This window comes from Podarcis vaucheri (genome assembly GCF_965113315.1).
Source record: "Podarcis vaucheri genome assembly, chromosome: 11".
NCBI lineage: Eukaryota > Metazoa > Chordata > Lepidosauria > Squamata > Lacertidae > Podarcis > Podarcis vaucheri.
In genome coordinates, this window is record NC_138749.1 from 4,040,994 (window position 1) to 4,054,579 (window position 13,586).

Below are 13,586 nucleotides of genomic sequence, written 5' to 3' on the forward strand. Positions count from 1 at the left end.
AATACAGGCAGTGACTGGTTTGTTGTGATTGGTGCACCATGTGCACTGGAAGTGGCCTGAAAATGTCACCAAAACATCATTAAGATGTCACTAAAAGGGCAGAGCAAGGGTCGAATGGGGGTGGGGTACGGCAGGGCAAACAAGGGTGGGGTGGAATGCTTTACGTGGCCCCCACCAACGCATGTGGGGGTCTGGAACATAGCTCCCACGCAAAATGAGGATTGCCTGTATTAAAACAGAGATGCGCCCCTCAACCTTTTTGTGCCTGGGGCAATACCCCCAGTAGCCCCCACTACGCCACACCATTTCCCCTGTATAGAATCCTGAGGAGCCCCTGTTATTCGGTGTAGACAGCCCTGATCTGGACAGACCAATGCTTTGACCCAGCCTCAGTCAGCTTCCTAGGTTCCTACGATTAAACCAGCAAATTGTTAAAGTGATCCAGAAGTTGTTAGCCCCTTCTATAGAGTACCAACAGCCTCTGTGCCTCAGGTCTGATGAATGTTTTTAAGTGGGACCAAGTATCAAATGCAGGAACTGATCGTTTTCTATTGATCTGTCTAGCGTGCAATGCACAGTATATGAAACCCGACTTGGTGAGCACCAAACAAATTGACGACATTTATCTGGGTAAGGATCAAACCGGCTCTTTTCCTTGCAGGGATATTTTCATCACAGGACTGCTTTTTCCAATCTCATTAATCCCCGATTATCTCAATTTAGTTACTATCAGACCCTGCAGTCTCCTTTCCCTTCTGGATTGTGATTCCCAAGTTCTTCTAGCCACTGACATGACGGGAAATCTGACGAGTTTGTGCTGGGCAAGAAATTGCATTGGGAAAATATAATATAGTTGGATTAGACCTAACAACAAAAGTTTTGTTTCTGTTCACTTGGACTTGAACAGAAACAGTGTTTGTTTCTCTCTCTAACACCTGGCATTAATTGACCTAGCAATGCCAAGGCGAAATGAATTGTCACAGTAGGGCGTGCTGAATTTTTCAGCTTTCAAATTCAGAAAGTGAGGGTTGCTAAAACGTTGTAATGTGACTTGGGAATTCAGATGTTGTTTGGGTGAAATGCATATGATTTGCTTTTGCTTGGTCAGTGAAATGAGTGTAAAATTGCATAGAAATCATTATAAACGATTGCTAGGAACTTAGTTATTTTTATTTCAATATTAACATCTTCAGAAGTTAAAATTCTTTGGTTTTTCCGAAAGCTGTTTTTTCTGCTTCTTCATCAGACATAGACTTACCATGCTAAATGTTGTTCAGTCACAAAAATAATCGCATATTTTAATTCCTCACACCCCAAAACATATTTTAAACATATTTCACCCCATAAAATGGCATGCGCTACCCAGGGAGCCCAGCTCACTTCCCCGGCTGCTTTTCTTTGCCATTGCAACCCCATTGCTTTGCCATTCTCTTGTCCTGTACATCAGCCCCCTCCATATGTTGTTGGGACTACAACTCCCATCAGCCAAAGCCAGCAGAGCCAATGGTAGGGGTGTGTGTGTGTGTGTGTGTGTGTGTGTGAATTCTTCTCATCTCCACATCAAAAAACGGCCAGTCCTGGAAACCTCTTCCACGTAAACAATACTGAGCTCGGCAACTCAATGGGCCTAACTCTGTTCCAGGCAGCTCCTTCTGTCCTTATCATGAGGGGCATTTGCTTCTGACAGACCTATCCCTGCCCCTCCTTTGAATTTATCTCTTTAAATATCTATATGTGATTCATAATTGTCTTCTTAGGGCAGCTTACAAGAGGAAGGAGCGATAGCCACCAACTTGGATGGCTTTGAGAGGCAGAAATGCTTCTGAGCACCATTTGCGGGAAGCCACAGGAGGGAACCGGGCTCTTGCACTTGGGTCCCACATATGCGTTTCCTGTTGGCGCATCTGGTTGTCCATTGTGAGAACAGGACGCAGGACATTGGCCTGATCCAGGAGGACTCTGCTGTGGTTCTCATGTTCCTTCTTCCATTGCAGCTCTCCTGGACCTTCAGCGTGACTTGGATGTGGCTGTCTCAAACGCTGCGGTGGCGGCCAGCGAGGAGCTATTTAGACGCTGCGGCGGTCGGATCAATCCAAAGATTGTACCCAGCCAACATCTCCTGTCCATGCTAAAAAACAACACGGCAAGGCAGTGAGACCGATCATTGGCATGCCCAGAAGGAGGTCTTCAGAAAAGGCAGGCAAGCAGGAGCAGTGCTTCTTGCTTTCCTGGTCCCACAAAGAGCAGCTTTCCAGGCAGCTGGGCTTCCAGTTGAATTGAGAGCACTTGTAGAGAACTTAATGAAGATTCTAGACATTGCTTTCTGTGTGGTCTGCCTTTCTCTCTAGGAATCAACCTTTACACTTCAACTTTTCCCTTTCCAAATGCCATTGTTTTTATATGATGATTTTCTCTCCCCTGTCCCCTCCATCCAATGGAGAGCTGATCACACTCAGAAGGGTAGCATCCCTTCCACATGCCTGCATACACAGAGTATACCTAAATTCCTCCAAGAAAAAAAAGGGAAGGGAAAACACTGGGGGCTGGGAAGGGGTCTGACACATTCCAGAAGTCTTGAGACAGCTACATGTTTCAGTCATTTTCAGTAATATCTGTCAATTTGACTATGCATTGTCAGTCTGCTGCAAATTAAGGTTCAGAATATTCAGGACTCTAAGACCTCTTGATTGATTGACTGATTGATTGAAACAGTTCCTCTTTGAAACACCTTGCGTTTTCCTGGCCAGTTTTAATCTTAACCCCATACCTGTCTGTGCCACTCAGGAAACAAGCTGGGATGCAATAGCGGCTTAGGAAATGAAGCAGTGGGAGATGATTTTAGTTTTTAGAGGAGTCCCAGAGCAAGAGGAGGGGAATGTAAAAGAGTATTTAATTAAAACATTGTCTGAATGGTTAGGAACATAGGAGGAGGAGCTGGTCGGAGATTTTGGACGCAATCACGTAATCAAGCAAAAGCAAGGAAATCACCAGGACCTGATAGCCTGACAGTAAAATATTACAAAAATACCCCCACAGAATTCTCTGGTGCAACCATAGCAAAATGTAATGAATGAAATTCCAAACGTAGGTAAGGTACCAGAGACATTAAAAGAGGCTTTTATTACATTAATCCCGAAGCAAGAGGCAGATTTATTATTGATTAGGAACTGCAGGCAGATCTTGTTATTAAACGATTACAAAATATTTGCAAAGAGAATGAATTTATTAGAAATAGTACATCATGATCAAGCAGGATTTCTTCCAGGACTTCAGATGAAGGACAACATAAGGAATATAATTGATGTTATAGAGTACCTGGAAGTGAGAAATGAAAAACAAGAGTCCTTGATGTTCATTGACACTGAAAGGCATTTGATAATATCTCTTAGGCATTTATGAATAAGATACAGTGGTGCCTCGCAAGACGAAAAGAATCCGTTCCGCGAGTCTCTTTGTCTTGCGGTTTTTTTGTCTTGCGAAGCAAGCCCATTAGCGGCTTAGTGCTATTAGCGGCTTAGTGGATCAGCTGATAAGCGGCTTAGTGGATCAGCTGATAAGCGGCTTAGCGGATCAGCTGTTAAGCGGCTTAGTGGCTTGGGAAAAAGGGGGGGGGGAAACCCTGCAGGAACTTGCAAGACATTTTCATCTTGCGAAGCAAGCCCATAGGAAATTCGTTTTGCGAAGCACCTCCAAAACAGAAAACCCTTTCGTCTAGCGGGTTTTCCGTCTTGCGAGGCACATGTCTTGCGGGACACCACTGTACTAGAAAGATGAAGTTTGGGGAGACATTTAGAAGAGGAATAAATGCTATCTATTCAGAACAACAAGCAAGATTAATTGTGGACTATGTTATTACTGAGAAATGTAAGATCTTGAAAAGAACAAGATAAGGTTGCCCTTTGTCACCATTATTGTTCATTTTAGTGCTAGAGGTCCCGATGAGGAATATAAGAGCAAAAGAAACCACAAGAGGAATAAAAGTAGGAAATAAAGCATATAAATTGAAAGCATTTGCAGACGACCTTGCAATAATGGTTGAAGATTGTAAAAAATCATCACCGAAAGTATTAGGGGAAAAACAGGAATTTGGACAGGTATCGGGTTTTAAACTGAATAAAAACAAGACCCAGCCGTTAGTGAAAACTGTTATGGAGCAGGATAAAAAGGAGTTAGAACAGATGAAACAGATAAATATACATAAAAAGGTTAAATATTTGGGAATAGGTTGACAACTAATAATGTTAATATATTTAAATATATTTATGGGGAAACCTGGAAAGAGATAAAAAGGAATTTAGAAATTTGGGGTGCTGGGCAGGCAGTCCCCCCTCTCAGCCTGGCCTCCCTCACAGGGCTGTTCTGAGGGGGGAGGAAGCGCCATGCAATGAACAAGAGAGGGAAGAAGACTCTTTGTGGCTCCATCCCTCGGCCGTTTCCATGGCAACCAGGCATGCCACCTCCACCTTACCTAGGATGCGGGTCACCCCCAGGGTGAGCTTCTCCAGGTAGGGCTTGGTGCTGCTGGAGCTGCTCCCGCTGCGCAGGGCCTTCTCCTCCATCCTCTTCCTCCTCCCTCCCGCATCAGCCCCTGACCACCTGCACACCTGTACGCGTAGGGACAGCAGCAGGTGGGCGTTTTTTGACTCCTCTCACGACCCGTAGCTCAGAAGCCCCGCCGCGGTGGCTTTCGGGAATCGCAGTCCTCCGTTTCATTCAGTTCCTTTCTATGGCCGTTCTGTAGGGGGGGGAGGAATGGAGAGCAGGCACTACGAGTCCCAGAAGGCAATGGGAGAGTCGGCCCCTCCTCCCTTTCTCCCACCGCCCGTTCCGAGCCCCTCCCATTGGCCGGCTCCTCCGACTCCGTATCTGGGCAAACCCCGGTCCCTGTCAGCCAATGGGAGCCGAGAGTCGGGCGCGGGGGCGTGGCTGGGCGGAGAGACGTTGGGGTTGGCGGTTGCTTCAAGGCGGCGGACGTGGCTGCTCGTTGGAGTAACGACCGTCTCTTTACCTCAGGAGGGGCTCGCGGGGGGGGGGGCTAATTTGAGGGCGGGCCGATGATGAACGGTGGCAAAGGCTGCCGTGGTTCCTGAGCCTGTGCAGAGAGCCGCCTCCGTTGCCTCAGGAAAGGAGCCCCGCCGAGTGCGGAGCCAGGCCCGGGGGTCACGGGGAAGCCCCCACTCCCAGGGCGGGGGGACCTTGGCCTGCCAGCCTCGCTCTCTCTCTCGCCCCTCGCCCTACTCTGCAGGGCTGTTGTGAGGGGCCGGGGAGCGTCGCTGGAGGGAGAGAGAGAGGGCTGAACAGGGCGGCTTCGTGTTCCAGTACAAATGCTAGTATGTTAAATTCCCCCATGGCTCCCTCGAAGTCTCACAGCGTAGCAACCCGAATAGTCCCGCTGAAGGGAGACTTGAACTCGGGGCTTCCCGGCTTCCCCCGTCAACTCTGAGCTGCTGCAGCTGATTTCAGCTTTTCTTTGTGGTTCCCTTTGGTGGAAGTTTTGGTAACTTTGGTGGCTGGCGGCATGGGGAAGACGGGGCTGGTGGTGGGTGGGAGACGTATATTGCATGGCCCTTGAGGTGTCCTGTTTATGCATGGGGAAGACAGGGCCCTTGAGGTGCCTGTATGTCTTGGGGGACGGGTCCTGTTTATGATATCGTCTGCCTCCATAGCCTCTCCCCTTCACCAAGTGACCCCATGTCTCGTGACCCTGCAAAACAGACCCATAGCCTGTTCGTCACTCCCTCCCAGCGTCCTTTCCATCCTTGGCACCAGAATTAAGCGTCCCACTAGCAGCAGGAAATTGTCCTACTTCTGTATCAAGCTAGAAATGGAGGCTCAGACCTCCAGGCTCCCAGAGGCAAAGTGAGTTGGATCCTGGAGACCTCGTATCGCAGTTCTACAAAAGGCAGCCATCCTGCACTAGTTACCATGGTTGGTTAGAGCGTGGTGCTGATAATGCCAAGGTTACAGGTTTGATCCTCATAAGGGCCACCTTCATTTTCCTGCATTTCAGGGGGCTGGGCTAGATGACCCTTAGGATTCCTTCCATCTCTGCAGTTCTATGATTCTAACATCTTTAAGGCTCCAAAAGTGAGATCTCTAATCTGAACCTGGTAGATGAGAGAGTATGTGGGCGCAAGAAGCTAAAATGTATTTCAAAAGTTTAATTTTAAATGTATTGGCAGAAGATAAGTGAATGGATTTTAGTTCATGAAGAATGTGAGTAAAAAGCAAGCTGAGATTCTTTAAAGGGCACCATGTTCTGTGAGCCTTCTGTGCACCTACAGAATTGTGGCATCCATGCCAGCAACTTAGTAATGGCTGCCTTTCTTCCAGACAACCTGATGCCCCTTGGCTGCATGACCATCAACAGCATCTCCTAGTTAAACCAAGTCAGAGCATCACCCATCTATGCCTTGCCCAATGCCCCCACGCTGGCTGACTTGGAGGACAGCAATGATGAAGAAGGTACGGCCCCACCTCACCCCTTTGTCCATGGGAGACCTCAGTTCTCCTCTCCACCTCCCCTGCTACCCCACCAAAAGTATCCGTGACCTTATACACAAGCCCCACTGACGCCCAGGCCTCGCTCAGCCTTTTCTTTCTCCCCAAAGGTAAGGGAGGTCAGCTGGAGAAACCTCACTTGGACTTGCGGAGCCTGGTGTTTGAGCTGGACCCATGCGGAGGGAATGGGAAGGTCTGCCTTGTGTACAAGAACACCAAGCAGGGTATGTTGTGTGATACCAGAAGCCCAAGAGCTGCCTGCACAAATCAGCCCCATCTGCAAACCCCAGTTAGCTTTTGTCTTTGTGGGAGATGTTTTGGACTACTGTTCCTAGCACCAGACCGTTGTGCTGGCTGAGAGTGATGAGCTTTGTAGTCCAGAACATCTGGAGGGCACCAGGTTGACAAAGGCTGTCATCTATGATGGCCTGTGATGAGGTTTTCCTGAAGAGCAAGCTATGCTTTGTTGCTGTTGTTGTTAATATTATTATTAAAATTTGTATACCGCCCTTCATCCACAGATCTCAGGGCGGTTCACTACATAAAATGACTGTATCTGTATATGCATAATAAAAACAAGAAGAAAAGCAAACATCCCCCTCACCCAGAAAGGTATTGGCGATCAATCAGCCAAAGGCTTGGTTGAGGAGGAACGTTTTCACCTGGTGCCTGATCACCACCTGGGACTGCCCCATTGGCAGTATGCCTTCACTAGCTACGGCATCAGCCCCCAGGCTAAGGTGAGAGAACGACAAATGGCCCGTCCCTTTTTCTAGGGTCTGCCGCTCCTGCCCATTCTGCCTTCACAAAAGCACTGCAAAGGAGGTCAGGCTGAGAGTGAGTGATTGGCCCAGGGTCACCCAGTGAGCTTCATGGCCAAACAGGAATTTGAACCCAGGTGTCCCAGGCCCCAGACCGACATTCTAATCCAGTGTGTCTCAAACTTGGGTCCCCAGCTGTTGTCTGGACCCATGTTTGAGAAACACTGCTCTTACCACTATGCCACACAACCTCTACACTGACTGGCTGCTGCTCTCCAGAGCTTCAGGTGGCATAGCGGGGGGTCTCTCCCAGCCCTCCTTGGAGATACCAGTGGGGATTTGCATTTTTTTTTTAATCATATTTTTTATTTGCTTTTTTCCAAGTACCAAATTCAAATACATCATCATCCATAGCACAACAAAAGCATTTTTACAGAAAGAAAAGAAAAGAATTAGAAAAAAAAATATTCATCTTTCCAGAACATTTTTTCATGATCTACTGGACTTCCCCACATCTTCCACACCCTGCATTCTTTACAATAAAATAACAGCAAATTATAACCTTGTTTCATGCGTTTTTTATACTTTCATTTAATTATAATTTAGGTTTAGAATATTTATTGTTAAATCACCTTTTATTTTTCCATCGATCCTAAAAAAGTTTTACTATAAACTTTGGTCTTTTCATAGTTATAACTTAATTTCCACCATTTTCGAATTTTATTTGCTAAAGCTAATTCTTCGAAAACTTAGCAAATTCTCAGCATTCATACAACTTATAGTGTTTTTGTAAATAGTCCTTAAATTTCTTCCAGTCCTCTTCTATTGTTTCTTCACCCAGATCTCGGATTCTGCCAGTCATTTCAGCCAATTCCATATAGTCCATCAGTTGCGTATGCCACTCTTCCAGCGTGGGTAACTCCTGTGACTTCCAATGTTTGGCAATGAGAATTCTTGCTGCTGTAGTTGCATATAAGAAAAAGGTTCTATCCTTCTTTATCACTCTCTGGCCAACTATGCCCAGGAGGAAGGCCTCTGGTTTCTTGTGAAAGGTATACTTAAATACCTTTTTTAATTCATTATAAATCATTTCCCAGAAGGCCTTCACCCTCGGGCATGTCCACCAGAGGTGGAAGAACGTTCCTTCAGCCTCCTTACATTTCCAACATTTATTGTCAGACAAGTGATATATCTTTGCAAGCTTGACTGGGGTCATGTACCACCTGTATATCATTTTCATAATGTTTTCTTTCAAGGCATTACATGCCGTGAATTTTATGCCGGTGGTCCATAACCTTTCCCAGTCTTCAAACATAATGTTGTACCCAATGTCTTGAGCCCATTTTATCATGGCTGATTTAACTGTCTCATCCTGTGTGTTCCATTTAAGCAGCAAGTTATACATTCTAGAAAGCACTTTAGTCTTTGGTTCAAGTAATTCTGTCTCTAGTTTCGTTTTCTCCACCTGGAAACCAACTTTTTTGTCCTTTTTAAAAATCTCTTGAATTTGGGCATAATGTAACCAGTCTCGCACCTTGTTTTTAAGTTTGTCCAAATTCTGCAACCTCCAATTATCTCCGATTTTTTCTATTATCTCGCAGTATTTTGCCCAACCAACCTCCATATTAAGTCTTTTTGTGGCCTTTGCCTCTATTGGTGAGAGCCACCTCGGTGTTTTATTTTCGAACAAGTCCTTATATTTAGTCCAGACAATGAATAAAGCTCTCCTGACAATATGGTTTTTAAACAATTTGTGAACCTTTACCTTGTCGTACCACAGATATGCATGCCATCCAAAAGCATTGTTAAACCCTTCCAGATCTAGGACATCAGTGTTTTCTAGTAAAAACCAATCTTTCATCCAGCAGAAAGATGCAGCTTCATAATATAACCTTAAGTCCGGCAGGGCAAATCCCCCTCTTTCTTTTGCATCTGTTAGTATTTTAAATTTTATCCTGGGCTTTTTGCCCTGCCAGACAAACTTCGAAATATCTTTCTGCCACTTTCCAAAACATTCCACTCTGTCCACAATCTGTAGGGTTTGAAACAGAAACAACATCCTTGGCAATACATTCATCTTTACGGCTGCTATTCTTCCCAACAAGGAAAGTTTTAGTCTTGACCAAATTTCTAAATCTTTTTTGATTTCTGACCAACATTTCTCATAATTGTCTTTAAATAAGTTCAAGTTTTTACCAGACAAATTGACCCCCAGGTATTTCACCTTTTTAACCACATTTAGCTCCGTTTCTTTCTGAAACCCCTCTATTTCTGAAGGTGTCAAGTTTTTCCCCAAAACCTTAGTTTTTTGTTTATTCAGCTTAAATCCCGCCACCCGACCAAACTCATTAATTAGTTCTAAAGCTCTTTTTGTACTAGATTCTGGCTCCTGTAATGTTAAAACCAAATCATCCGCAAAAGCTTTCAATTTATATTGTTTCGCTCCGACCTGTATTCCTTCCACCAACTGGTCCTTCCTAATCAAATTGAGCAGCACCTCCAGGACTGAAATAAATAAAAGAGGGGATAAGGGGCACCCCTGTCATGTCCCTTTTTCAATCTTAAACTCTTCTGTCACCACATTGTTCACTATAAGTTTAGCCTTTTGCTCTGAGTAGATTGCTTCTATACCATTTTGGAACGCCCGTCCCACTCCCATCCCTTCCAAATTTTTCTTCATAAATTTCCAAGAGATGTTGTCAAAGGCCTTCTCTGCGTCTATAAAAATTAACACTGCTTTCGTGGTCATATTTGTCTGCAACAGTTCCAAAATATCAATAATATTCCTGGTGTTATCAGACATATGTCTACCAGGGAGAAAGCCTGCCTGATCTTTATGAATTACCTCATTTAAAACCTTTTTAAATCTGCTTGCCAGAATATCAGCAAAAATTTTGTAATCCACATTTAGGAGTGAGATGGGACGGTAGTTCTTAAGATGAGACTTTTCAGATTCCAATTTCGGTATCAAAGTGATGAATGCTTCTTTCCACGATTCTGGTGCCCCCTTCCCCTCCATAATCTGATTGCATACCTCCATTAGTGGTTGGATCAAGTAGTCCTTCAATGTCTTATAATACTTGGAGGTAAGTCCATCTGGGCCTGGGGATTTACCTAATTGCATATTCTGAATGGCACTTTCAATTTCCTGCTGTGTTATCCTATAATTCAATATTGATTGTTTCTCTTGTGATAGCTTTTGTAATCCATTTATTTTTATGAATTGGCCTATCTCAGACTCTGCCTGGGGCCCTTGAGTAAATAATTTTTAAAAATATCTCTGGAAACACTTTCTAATTTCTTCTGGTTTCTGAATACTTTCTCCTTCAACCTCCAGATTGGTAACAAAGTTCAATTTTTGTCTCTTTTTCAACTGCCATGCTAATAGTTTTCCACATTTATTTGCTGATTCGAACGATCTTTGCCACATTTGTTTAATTTTCCACTCCACTTATTGGTTAATCAATTTCGCATATTGTGTTTGGTGAAATTTAATTTCTCTTAGCACTTCTTTTGACTTTGGATTAAGTCTGAGCCTCTTTTCACCGTCTCTTATCTTCTCTAATATCTTATCTTTTTTCCCATTCCAGAGTTTTTTCTTGATCGCATTCTGTTGAATCAGAAACCCTCTCATGACAGCTTTGCTTGCGTCCCAGATTGTTCTCTTTTCCACCAAAGTGTTCAAATTTATCTCAAAATAGTCCTTCAACGTTTTTTGGGCCTTCTTTACAATCTCTTGGTCTCTAAACAAGGTGTCATTCATTCTCCATTTGAAGGATCCAACTGGCGTAAGTCTCAATTCCATTTTCAAAGCATTATGGTCGGAGCAAGTTTTGAGGCAGATTTCTATTTTTTTTGTCTTAGGTGCCAGTCCTCTAGATATCCAGATTTGGTCAATTCTTGTCCATGATAGGTGGGCCTCAGAAAAGAATGTTCCTTCTTTACCTAAGGGGTTCTTTGTCCTCCATATGTCGGTCAAGTCCATATTGTCAGTTAGTTCGAAAAAGGTTTTAGGCAGTCTGCCATCTTTGGTTAAGTTTTGATTTTGTGATTTGTCCATATGAGTGGAGACCACCCCATTCATGTCTCCCATCACGATGATGTTAGTGTAGTCAATATGATCCAGCATTGTCTCATGCAGCTTTTTGTAAAATTCCGATTTCCCCTCGTTTGGTGCATAAATTCCTACTATCAAAAATTTTTCTCCTTGTGTTTGTATTTCAATCGCCAAAATTCTTCCTTGTTCATCTTTAAACATAAACTTTGGTGATAGGCTCTCCTTTGCGTAAATCACTACCCCTCTTTTCTTAACCTTATCTGATGAAATAAATTCTTGGCCTAGTCTTTTATTAATTAAGACTCTCCTGTGGAGCCTAGTTACATGTGTTTCTTGCAAACAGATAATGTCCAATTGTTCTTTCCTCAATATATGAAAAATCCTTTTCCTTTTCTCGGGAGAATTTGCGCCATGAATGTTCCAACTAAGAAGCTGAAGAGACATCCTGAATCAATTTGTCAACCAGTAGGGATGGGTCTCCTTTATCGTCTAGATCTGGAGGTGGGACGGGTGCTGGGCCAGACGGAGGTGGTGGCCAAACTCCTGCTACTCCTTTCCGAAGGTCCTCCCCGTGGTCATTCAGTAACTTTTCTTGGTCCTCTGCTGTTCTAATTCTTACTTTTTTCCCTTTGAAATTGAAAGAAAGTCCTTGAGGGAATTCCCACCTATAGGGGATTGTGTTGTTTCTCAGTAATCCTGCAAGGTCTTTGTAAGTGGTTCTTAAATCCAAAAGTTGTTTCGGTATATCTCTGAAGATTTCTGCTGTCCTTCCCTGGATCACCAATGAATTTTTAAAGTGTAAGCCGAGTATATGGTCTTTTTCTTGCCTAGATCTAAAAATGATCAGGCAATCTCTTGGTTTGTCCTTTCTCGCCACTCTTCCCAATCTAAAAGCGGTGACAATTTTGAAGTCCTTGTCTTCAGTTAAACCCCAGAACTTTGATATTTCTGCTGTCAAAAAACCAATCAGATCTTCTTTCTCAATTTCTGGTATATTTCTCAGCCTAAGATTGCTTTCCCGATTTTTCAATTCCAGCATGGACAGATAGGCTTGCTGTTCAGTGATCTGTCTACTCAGTGGCCTTACTTCCCCTCTTACTTCCTCAATCTTCTTTTTATTTTGTTCTGCTTTTAAATTTGCTTCTTCCGCCAATTTACGGTTTTCTACCATTGTTGTTTGAATATTCCCTATTGCCTGTGTGTTTTGAGCAACTTGGTCAGTCAGTTTATTAATTGTTGTTGTCACTTGATCAAGTTTAGTCGCCTGTTCATCAGCTTTCTTGTTTAACACTGCCAGCTGGTCAAGTATTTCTCTAAAGGCTGCATCCGGCCCTCCTGAAGCCATGTCCCCAAAGGCTGGCTGCTTTACTTCTCCTTCTTGCAGGCCTGTAACAATTGGAACAGATGATCTGCGTGGCTGCACAGGCAAAGTTGATTGCAACAGTTCAGTTTGTTTTGCTTTTTTGGCAGCCCTTGTTTTTGCAGCGCCACTCATTCCACAGCTGTCCAAGTATCAAGGTCAAACTGTAAGTCCCATGGGAAAAGCAATCCAAGGCGTAAACATTCAAACAGAAGATTTGCAAACAACCAGCAGTTCTCAGAGACTAGATATTCCACAATCCAGTAGGGGCAGCTCCCCAAAGGTTAGAAAACAAAGTAAAAAGTTTCCACCATTAAGTTCCCAGAAAACAATAGAGAAGGAAATTAGGAGGAGAGAACCTTCAAAAGTCACTTTAAGCTTGCAAAAGTTTGTCCAAATCAAAAATAAGAGTTCTTTACAGTGGTGCTTGCAAAAATCCCTTATTTGTATCTCACCACATAGCCCCGATGTAACAACTTAACTTTAGATACAATTTACCGCAGTCTGATGGTTCTTTTGTATCCAAGCAGCCCGGGAGCTGGGTTCTTTAAACTTTGTAATCCACCAAAGAGAGGAGAAGAAGTTCAGATCTAAGTCCAGTCCAATTAAACAAGCACAACTTTTTTAATTCTGTACAATCCAGTCCGAATTTGCAAAGTCAATTCCAACTTATTTTAAGGGAGAGGAAACCCCTCTCAACGCTTCAGCTTATTAAAGCCTTTGCTTGACACTTTAAACAGAGCCGGAAGACGGAGTTCCTTTTTAACGTCTCCTGCTTTCAGCCGAATTTCCCAAAAAATTAGATCCCAAAGCCTTGAAGTTCTTACTCACGGGTGTGTTGTTTAAAAGTCGAATGATCAAAGAAGAAAGGTCAGCGCTCATCAGCAGCAGCCGCGCGGCTTCACTT

The 13,586-nt window shown here is 43.9% G+C and overlaps 1 protein-coding gene and 2 long non-coding RNA genes across 3 annotated transcripts in view; 2 read left to right on the plus strand and 1 right to left on the minus strand.

The window, feature by feature from the left end:
• LOC309542637 (maestro heat-like repeat family member 5) overlaps window positions 1–2,499 on the plus strand; it is a 31,569-nt gene extending 29,070 nt beyond the window's left edge. Inside the window, exons 26-27 of the mRNA XM_082241450.1 lie at window positions 565–630; window positions 1,995–2,499. Coding sequence (XP_082097576.1) covers window positions 565–630; window positions 1,995–2,155 — 227 coding nt within the window. The 3' untranslated portion in view covers window positions 2,156–2,499. The remainder of the gene's footprint in view (window positions 1–564; window positions 631–1,994) is intronic.
• Window positions 2,500–3,204: 705 nt separating this feature from the next.
• LOC309514278 lies at window positions 3,205–4,735 on the minus strand. The gene is made up of 2 exons (XR_014211872.1): window positions 4,469–4,735; window positions 3,205–3,315 (listed from the first exon to the last, which is right to left on the minus strand). It is a non-coding gene; the product is annotated as an uncharacterized lncRNA (long non-coding RNA).
• Window positions 4,736–4,884: 149 nt separating this feature from the next.
• On the plus strand, window positions 4,885–7,059 carry LOC309514249. Its single transcript, XR_014211828.1, has 3 exons — window positions 4,885–4,989; window positions 6,334–6,465; window positions 6,612–7,059. It is a non-coding gene; the product is annotated as an uncharacterized lncRNA (long non-coding RNA).
• Window positions 7,060–13,586: the final 6,527 nt, after the last annotated feature.